A 10,915-nucleotide genomic window follows, 5' to 3' on the forward strand; every position below is an offset into this window, starting at 1 on the left:
CTTCTGAAGCAAAAGCACGATACTCAATTTTATCCATTTCAATGGATAAAATTGACTATCGTGCTGTTATAAAATTCTTTGTAAAAGAAGGTTTAACGCCAAAAGAGATTCATTCAAAGTTCATTAAAATTTATGGGCACTCTTCTCATTCATTTTCAACAATTAAGAAATGGGTTGCTGAATTTTAAACCTGGCAGTACTAGCTTTGAAGATGATCCATGTGAAGGATCTCCAAAAAGTGTTACACCAGAAATCACTGATCAAGTGCACGATATGGCATTGGATGACCAGCGAGTCAAAGTGCTTGAAATTGCTGAGACTATAGACATTTCAAAAGAATGTGTAGGATATATTTTGCATGAAGAATTGCAAATGAAAAAGCTTTGCACAAGATGAGTGTTGCACTTGCTCACAGCAGATCAAAAAGGCACTCGCATGAAAATGTCTGAACAGTGCTTGGGGCATTTTAACAAGAATAAAAGTGATTTTGTGTATTGATTTATTACTATGGATGAGACTTGGATTCACCAGAATCCAAACAGCATCGAAACAGTGGACAGAAGCTGGTTGTTCAGCACCAAAGAAGACAAAGTTGGTTCCATCAGCAGGAAAGGTCATGGCATGTTTTGGGATGCTAAAGGCATTTTGTTTATTAATTATCTTGAAATGGGTAAAACAATAACCAGAGAATATTATTCCAATCTTTTGATCAGACTAGATAAAAAATTTGTGAGAAAAGACCTGGTTTGCAGACAGAAAAAATCATCTTTCATCAGGACAATGCACCTGTCAACAAAGGTGTTACGGCAATGGGAAAATTAAGGGATTTGCACTATGAATTATTGGAATATCTACCCTGTTCCCCAGATTTGGCTGCCTCTGACTTCTATCTCATCCCAAAAGTAAAACTCTTCCTTGCTGGTCAGGTGTTTCCTTGAATCAAGAGGTGATTGTAGCTGTAGAGGGCTATTCTGCAGATCCTACTGAGAACCACTACATGGACGGGATAATGCTGCTGGAGCATCGCTGGAATAAATGTATTAGTCTTAAGGGAGATTATGTTGAAAAATAAAAATTTTGAAATTATAAATTCTTTTTTTTTTTTTTTTTTTCATTGTTAGGCTGAGAACTTTTCAAACCACCCTCATATTGTTATAGGTCCTCTGACCTTTCATGTGTTAGGGTCATCATTAAAAAAAAAAAAGTTACATTGAAATTAATTTTTCCTAACATTATTTATTTATTAAAAGTTCCAAAACAAAAATCCAACCATAGATATTGCACATTTCAAATATAAAGTGCTAAAATACATGTTACCACAGTAGGAATGAAATTAGTTTAATAACTAAATATTACCCTGCACATTTCATGTAACCGTACGTCTTCTAAATCCTATTACTGGCCATACAGGATCACGCATTAAATTTTCTCTGATTTTAAAGCAAGAGAACAGTGTTAATGGATTTGACTTTAGATGGTATAGTAGAGGAGATGTTTTGATGGATGGCTTTGATTGTATACCATGTGGAAAGAGAGGTCGAGAAGGGAAATTGAAAGCATGAAAATTGAGTTGAAGAAATTGAGACGTGAAAGTTAATAGAAATTAAAGACAGGAACTTAAACTTACATGGAAGAAATTTTAATAGATGTAAATTTTGGCCTAATTATTGACATCTTCAGTCAATGCGGAACACAATGGATCACAATATAAAATGCAATAAAAGAATTCAGCTCTAATTAAAAATTAAATTCCTAATTTAAAAAATAAAAATAAAGAATTAATATAATAAGATAATTATCAGAAATTTGCAAAGATTGGTACAATAATATTTCTCATAAAGGAGATAACACCTCTGTTTAAGTCCAGTTGGTGTAGGACCTCACAACTCATAACCACTCTGCAAGGAATCTAATTTTATGTAAGAGTTTAGTATTCTTCTCGAGAACCTTATAGTTGAGGTGACATGTTCTGCTAGGGCAGGCTGCCAGGTTCATGATACTGGATATACAATTTATGGATTATAGATTCTTTGTAGAGTGGTTATACAGAGAGTTGTGAGGCCCTATTAACACAGACCAAACTTAAATAGAACTGATGGCCTTCAGTTATCCCATTTATGGAAAATACCAGGTAACCAAAAAAGTTTGTGTGGTTTTTCGTAATAAAAATTAAACAACTGCAGAAATTTTTATAAAATGTTTTATTCATTAAAGTAAGCATATTCACAATCTACAACAACTAATGATACAATTCTGATACAAACTTGTATCAGAACAAGATACAAGTTTGTGAATTCCACTTTTATAAAACGTTTTGTCTTTAGCAACGTCCGCTTCAGTCTCTGTTTTATTGCAGAACTGTCTATTTTGCATGTGATTGTCTAGTGCAAAAAAAGGTGATAACACTTGGAGAAATGTCAGGAGAATATGGAGGATGAGGGAGAGTATCTCCCATCCTAAAGCACAAATCTTCTCATGGGTAAGTTTTGGCGGTATTAGGTTTTGCATTATCATGTAAGAAATAGCACTTTCTTCTGATTAATTAGTTTTGGCTATTTCTGAAGTAACGCATCCTGCACATGATAGAGTTACATCAAATAGATTTCAGCTGTAATTGTTTGGCCTGAAGTGAGAAACTCATAGTGGACAATACCAGCTCCAGTCCACCACCACCACACACACACACACACAGCATAGTCTTCTGGGGATGAAGCAGTGCGTTTGGAGCGTGCGGTACGGGATCATTTGGTGACAACCAATGATAAATTCACTTCCTATTAGACTACAAGATCCATTTTTCATCACAAGTGAGCAAGTAATCCAAAAACGGCTCATTTTTATGATGTGAAAGAAGTGAAGAATATTTGTGGAAGTTCTTGACATGCTAATCTTGAATTATTTTCAACAGCAGCAGCAAGTAATTCTTCATTATCAATAATATAGGGTCTTCCTGAACATGGTTCATCACCAGAAACAAATTTTTTTAACCATTTCTGCGCAGTACATTCTGCTACCACATCTTGCCTAAATGTCACACATATCTTATAGGACGCTTCTAAAGCCTTCAAACTGAGTTTAATTTGTAAAGCAAAAGAAGGCTGAATTACACCAGGTTCAACTGGCATTTTAAAAGAGTTCAAAGTCTCAGAAAAAGAGTACACACCGAGTTAGAATGCACTGATTGACTGATGCATATCCAAAATTGCACTATGCAAACTACAAAATAAAACAAGTCATTGCAGTGAACTCTACTGAAAACTACACTAACTTTTTTGGTTACCTGATATTATTGTATCAATCTGATGTAAATTCCTTATTATTGTATTGTATCATTGTTTTTTAGTTTTATTGTTTATTTTAATTAGGAATTTACTGATTGTCCACAGTCTTACAACCACTAATGAGAAACCTCTCAACACTTCTGCGCATGGCTGAAGATGGCAAATCCATTCCGATAATAGTGTAATCAATGCGTTTCACGGGATGAGTGTTTATTATTATACTTAGGAAAATTATCTTTTCTTTTATGAAAATTCTATTTTTTAAAGTGGTAACTATTTTGCTTGTACAACAGTTTGGAAAATTTTACGTATAAAGTAAATGATTTCGTGTGTTTGTGATGAATTTGTACATCCTTATTCGTTTCTCCCCTTCAACATGAATTGACTCTTCTTGGCAATCTGCCAGCCAGGGTTCTAGCATCTGTGGTCAGACAGATGCCTACTTTGAAACACTTGAAACCAATCTGAGGTGATTAACCAGTCTGAGGTGAATAAGAACAGATATGAGAGAAAGGTATGACAGTGATTGGGGGGGGGGGATTACAGGAAGATGGGAAAGCAGAGAGTTAGGGATACCAGTGAGAGAAGAATAAATGACGAATGTAATATGAACATTTGCTGATTCAGGATGTGCATAATAGAATGTTAGAGATGTGCTTGCCTGGAGGAACAATAGAGAGTATGGTAATTGTGATGACGTGGAGTAAAAATTAAAATGTGGATAATGACACTGTTGGTTGGTATGAATGATCTGGGAAGCATTATAAATTGGGTAGCAACAGATTTGAGATTGATGTTGGGGATTATGTAGCAGAAAAATGTAAGAGGGACGATATTGTGTTGCCTAGGTGTGATAATGCAAAGTTGAGAAGAAGAGCAGAGATAAGGAATGATATTCTAGAAGTTTGGAAGTCATAGGAAGAATGTGTAGGAAGAGAAAGAGAGAAGCTTGGAATGCATGGATGGATGCTTGGTGATAGAAGGGAGCTCAATGAGAGATGAATTGCGCTTGAACACTGAAAGATAAGTATTTGGACAGATTTTCTCAGTGATTTAGGGCAGGAGTTGCTAGGGTGGGTAGCAGCAAGGATAGTCTTATATGGGGATAGAAGCTTAGAGGGTGCATTGTATTGTACAGCCAAGTGGAGTCTGTGAAGAGTAATAATAGTTATGGGTATTTTTCTATGTATAAATAGCATAGTATTAGCAATATTGGGATTATGCTTGTGGCATTGACTCAATCTTTCCAAAGATTTTTTGTATCAGTGAAACCTGATTGACATAAGAGGATGTCTGATATGATAGAAATTAGGGAGAATCAGAAGGGAAGTGGTTCTGATGGCTTTGAATGAATATATATATATATATATATATATATATGATGTGAGGTGAAAGTGAACAGGATAGGATGTTTAGTGGAATGTTGCTATAGGCTGGGAAATACACAAGATGATAAGCAGGAAATGCTCAGGCAAATTAATTTGGTAAGTGTGAAATGAGCAATCGTTATGGGGAACTGGAACCGTGGCAGTATAACTGGACAGAGGGAATAGCATTTAATAATAAGGAAACTGAATTTCTGGAATACTTTAGGGAGCAGCATGTGGCAGAGGGAACACAAGGATTGGGAGTTTTGGATTTGATCATGACATCAGAGGAGCTGATAGCTACTCATACTTGCTACCAGTTCGTGAGAGTGACAATATAATCCCAACTTGGAGGATGAATAGGCACAGAAGTTTCGAGATTGAAGGATTGTATATGGAATTGTATGGCAAATAATTGTAATAGATTAGAAACAAGCAACCAAATGACAATAACACAACAAGATGAAGAGTCAAGATGGCTGGGGAGGTGGTCAACCAGTTAAACAAGGGCATCACTATTTTTATCACCACACAAAAATCACACTCAAACTTGACATGAGCACAATTCAAGATAGCCAAGGTCTGTCAACTAGCTCTTAAACTTAAGAGCTAGTTGACAAACCTAGCTTTTGGATTATTTTAATGGTATTACAACATCAAACAAAACTGAATTATAAAAGGATGCTTATTAACTGGCTAATATTTTGCCAGATTTCAAACCAGCATCTTCAGAGCAAAGCAACATGTTACACTTTACATGTGACAATAAGTAAGTGAAACAGTTCTTGTGAAACATTGTAATGGACAAAAGATTTGAAGTTCTATTTTTGCATCCTTTAATGTTGTATAAAAGAAGTATTACAGTTGAGTAGGAGTTGATCTTAAGATGATGGCTTCCCAAATTTTTGGCAGATTAATGCAGCCAATACTTGTTAAGGTTAACAGAGTGCTTCATAGCAATTGTTGACTCTAAAAATAGCCTTTCTGACCTGTAATGACTTCTATACAGCACTTTGGTTTTTTTTTCCCATCTAATCCTCTATGAAGGGATGTCCAAAATGTAGTCTGTTATCCCAACTTGCCATAATAATGCCAACAAATGTATTTCTTATGTTCTTCCAAGCTGATGTGGACAGATTTTCCTGTCTGTCCATAGTAAGCTTTCACAGTCACAGGGAACTTTGTACACTCCAGGATATGATAGAAGATGGAGTTGTCCTTAGAAGAGCAGATTAAGTTACTAATTTGACATGTGGTTGGAACATGGTGAGAATTTATATTTTATTAGTACTTTTCTGACTTTTCAGATGTACCTCAATATATGAAATAGGAATGGTGGTGTTTTTTTTGGGGGGGGGGGGCATGTAGTATTTTATCTATTTTGTGAGAGCTGTAGACATTGGAAGACATAACCTCCCTTAAGAAAATTAATGTGGCAAGAAAGTATGGTGAAGATAGTTGAGTTCTGTGGAAAGGGCTGCATCATTAGAACAAATAGCCTTGGCTCTGTGTATAAGCGTTTTTAGAATTTCATATTGTTGAACTGGATTAGAATGTGATTGTTTATATAGATATCTTCCTAGGTACATTGGCTATCTATAAATGAAAAAAGATAATAAACCATCTGAAAGGCAGGTGATTAATGTGTCAAGAAAAGGCAAACAGTTTCATATCAAAGAAAAGTAGCCTTGCTGCATGCATGTGTGTATTTACATGTGAAGAAAGAGTACTATAATTTTGTGGTTTCTGATGGGGGAACTAGCATTAATTATATAAAGGCTATCAAATAAATATCAGTAGTGTTTTATTTTTGAAACTATAATTTGTATTAGTATATACGAGGGTGGTCTGAAAAGTTCTCAGCCTAACAATGAAAAAACGAATTTATAATTTCAAAATTATTTTTATTATTCAACATAATCTCCCTTAAGACAAATATGTTTATTCCAATGATGCTCTAGCGCCATTATCCCATCCCTGTAGTGGTCCTCAGTAAGATCTGCAGAATACCCCTCTACAGCTGCAGTCACATCTTGATTCAAAGAAAAACGTTGACCAGTGAGGAAGAGTTTTAGTTTTGGGAAGAGATAGAAGTCAGAGGGAGCCAAATCTGCAGAATAGGGTAGATATTCCAACAATTCATAGTGCAGATGTCTTAATTTTCCCATTGCCAAAACATCTTTGTGGGCAGTTGCATTGTTCTGATGAAAGATGATTTTTTTCTTCTGCAAACCAGGTTTTTTCTCACAAATTTTTTCGTCTAGTCTGGTTAAAAGAGCACAATAATATTCCCCGGTTATTGTTTTACCCTTTTCAAGATAATTAATAAGCAAAATGCCTTTAGCATCCCAAAACCGATGCCATGACCTTTCCTGCTGATGGAACTGACTTTGTCTTCTTTGGTGCTGAACAACTGGCTTCTGTCCACTGTTTTGACTGCTGTTTGGATTCTGGTGTGTAATGGTGAATCCAAGTCTCATCCATAGTAATAAATCAATGCACAAAATCACTTTTATTCTTGTTAAAATGCCCCAACACTGTTCAGAGATTTTCATGCGAGTGTGTTTTTGATCTGCTGTGAGCAAGCGCAGCACCCAACTTGTGAAAGCTTTTTCATGTGCAATTCTTCATGCAAAATATATCCTACATGTTCTTTTGAAATGCCTATAGTCTCAGCAATTTCATGTACTTTGACTCGTCGGTCATCTAATACCATATCGCATTTGATCAATAATTTCTGGTGTTGTTACACTTTTTGGACATCCTTCACGTAGATCATCTTTAAGGCTGGTATGGCCACATTTAAACGTGCAACCCATTTCTTAATTGTCGAAAACAAAGGAGAAGAGTGCCCACGAACTTTTATGAACTTCGAATGAATTTCTTTTGGTGTTAAACCTTCTTTTACAAAGAATTTTATAATTGCACGATACTCTATTTTATTCATTTCATGGGATACAGACAACATTTTTGCTTCAGACAGCTGTATAAAACAAACTACTTGATAGAATGACATGCAATTTCACATGGATGCTTATGATAGATGTACCAACTTAGAAAAAAAAAAAAATCTTGCCGATAGTGTTGCCAGCTATGGTCGAGGCTGAGAACTTTTCAGACCACCCTCGTACATTAAACCATTTCTGCAATGCATGATAAATATTTAAGTTATTCTTGCTCGTAAACTTTATATATATAAATGTGTATATATATATATATATATACACACACACACACACACACACAGGTACACCATGGATTTTCTAGCACCCTTGATTCCAGAGCTGTGCTGGATTAGCCATAAAGCCAGACCAATAGAAATCACATAACAATATTATATCACTCCAATATTTCTAAAGTACCACAGACCACTAGAAACTTAAAACATTAAATATGAATTATATGATTAAAGGAAGCCTTTAGCATAAATGATACAGGAAAAGTTAATTAATATCAATGAAACAGGATTGTTAAATGTGCATTAAATATGAAATATATGAATTAGTACTAGTTTGATACTAGATAGTGCAAAAATGATATACAGTATACATGAAAACAATTTAATAATTTCTGTGCTTAGAAAGAATGTTACAACAGTACCTCTTGGTGGCATATTACCAAGTACATTTTTTTAACCTTTCAAGGCCCTAGGCATTTAGTTTTTTTCTATCGCAAGTGGCTTACGTCAATGTATGCCTGCTGCATTTGAGCACCCTAGGATTGCCCTATCCTTAGATTGTTTTAATCCTGTTGGCCCTTCTTCACCATAAATACTGTGAAAGACATTAATGTTTATCAATATAATTCTGTTTCATCAGCATTATACACTTGCTCAGGACTGGGAATCTTGTCAGCTTATAGGTTTAGCTAATTCATCCATGTACTTGGTAGTCCTTCATCTTTTGCTAACTGTTATTCATTGCACACACACTTTATGAATAGAAATTTCATGATACTTTGTAAAACTTCGAAGTCCTACTTCCCTACAGTCACATTCATATTCTAATTTAAGATCTTTGTGGAATAACTTAGTTATTCTAAGTGTTTGGATTCTGGTGTGTAATGGTGATTCTAAGACATTAGCATTCTAAGGACATTAACATATTATCCAACAAGTCCACCCATCAACTATTTCCTCATCACGCCATCATGTTCAGTAGTATTCTTACCATTTTTCATAGTTTTTCTAACACTCATTTGTTTCTAGGAATCACTGTCTGCAAATAATTTCAGTATTTTGTCAATTTTTCTTCTTTATATCATAAATAATTGATGAACCAATATCATACATATAACAGGTTCTGCACTGAAATACTATGGTTGAGTTGTTTTAACACTTCTACCCTATCTTGTATTGATATGAACTTGTGCTTATGCTTCACACTAACACATCTGTTAATCAGATCTAGCTTAGAAGCCCTACCTACAGTTAAATATAAGTAAAATAAGATAAGTTACTCAAAATCAAGGGATCACCATCAATTGCAAATGTAAATAATTAAATGTGCATATAACTAGTCAGGTGGTCAGAGGATTTTTGAGTATGATTTCTTAATTTTGTCTGGACTAAGGAGGTGCTGGAATATCAGTGATGTACCTGCATGTGCGATATTCTTTCTATTCTATTTTTTGTATGTCTGTCAGTACAATGAACTTTGAATTGAAGGGTTTTTAAATCAGTTCAGGTGATTTATTTTTCAGGGGTTCCACTAAAGGAAAGAAATAAAAGAAATATAAAACAGCTCTCTGCTCTCTCTCTCGTTAAAATTACATGTGAAGATCAAGTGTCACATTTTGCAATATGGTGATAGTCCACATGTGTGTACATAGTATTATTATATTTGTTTGTGTTATACATATATATTTGTGATTTTTGCTGGCTATATTCAAGAAAGCAAAATAGGAATGTAGCACATATAATTGTAATCCGAAGACCTAGTGTATGGGAATTTAGTATTTATGGTTTCTGTCTTTAGAACATTGTTAAGGAAATGTTAGGCATTATTATTATAGAAATTTTTCTTCTGTTCCTACATGCTGTATAGTTTAGGTGCATTTGAGTGCCCTGAACCTTGGGAGTATAATGATGTCTGAGTAGAGAATTATCTATTTATGGAAACAAACTGCTTTTATCATTTATAAAAGAAATATATAAGTAAAATTTAAATGAAAACATTTTAATTAGTATAACTGCAGTTTTGTTGAGCAGCATTAAAGTAATGTGTATACATGGGTATTTAGGTAAATATATATGCATATTATTTGTGTTATAACATGTTATAATTATGAGATTCGAGATCTAGAGTATTTAGTTATGTTTCCAACCAAATTATTCAAATAATAATATTTAGTCACCTAGACCTTTTGCAAAATACTCGCTGTAGTGAATTTTTCTTCAGTAATATAATTGCTGGACTGCTAATCATTTGCTTATTTTTGTGCTCAGTAGTGGAAAAGAGAACAGTATGTTTAGTATTGAAAAACTTTTTATTCAGCCAAGTTACAAAATAAATAGCACAAATGAGCACAAAATGTATTCCATCACAGTTCAGGAGACTATGCAATATTGGAAAACTGTTTAAGAATTTTGGAATATCCTCATTCCTAATTGAGTTTTGCATCCTCTAATTCAGTGCCTTTTCAGAATTTATTTTCATAGTGGATATAAAAATTGATATAACATATGATTATAAAAATAGAGGCCAATATTAATAATTAACTCATTCACAGAACACAAATATTGAATGATTATTTTACATTAATTCATTATTTTTAATTGATAAATTTAAAAAAAATTATAAACTAAAAATACTAATAAACTAGATAATCCATTATGCATTTGCATACCCTCTTTATATTTAACTATTAGAATTTTATTATTATTATTCATGGTCTTACTCTTTCCATAAAAAGGAAATAAACTTCAAATTGCAAATGTTAAACCCCAAATGTCAAGATAATGAAATAGTAAATTATTATCCCTGTTGTAATGCTTTCTATCTATCTCTCCCTCTCTCACTTTGCAGTCACACTCTGATTAGTTTGCACAATTTTTTCCTTTTTGCCAAGTGATTCAAAGAGAATAGTCATTATTCTTAATAACTGATCTTGTGCTAGCTTGAAGTTTTTATACCAACTAGTAACTACTGAGGAATAATTCTTCCTAAAATCTTTTTCTCACTTGCATGATAAATTCATACTGATATTTGAAATTGAGCTGGATAAGATGAAATCCACTACATAAATAAACTTCTGCAATACCTTTCA

At 33.9% G+C, this 10,915-nt stretch overlaps 1 protein-coding gene across 2 annotated transcripts in view; it reads left to right on the top strand.

The window, feature by feature from the left end:
* LOC150104741 (short coiled-coil protein homolog) overlaps window positions 1–10,406 on the top strand; it is a 95,469-nt gene extending 85,063 nt beyond the window's left edge. Inside the window, exon 6 of one of the 2 annotated variants that reach the window (XM_090395922.1) lies at window positions 9,334–10,406. In XM_090395922.1, the coding sequence (XP_090252048.1) occupies window positions 9,334–9,337 (4 nt within the window). In that variant the 3' untranslated portion in view covers window positions 9,338–10,406. The remainder of the gene's footprint in view (window positions 1–9,333) is intronic. The other variant, XM_090395921.1, reaches the window with a different exon arrangement.
* Window positions 10,407–10,915: the final 509 nt, after the last annotated feature.

Source organism: Typopeltis vanoorti, chromosome 7, assembly GCF_054136105.1.
Source record: "Typopeltis vanoorti isolate ZY-2024b chromosome 7, IOZ_Tvanoo_1.0, whole genome shotgun sequence".
NCBI classification, from domain to species: Eukaryota; Metazoa; Arthropoda; class Arachnida; order Uropygi; family Thelyphonidae; genus Typopeltis; species Typopeltis vanoorti.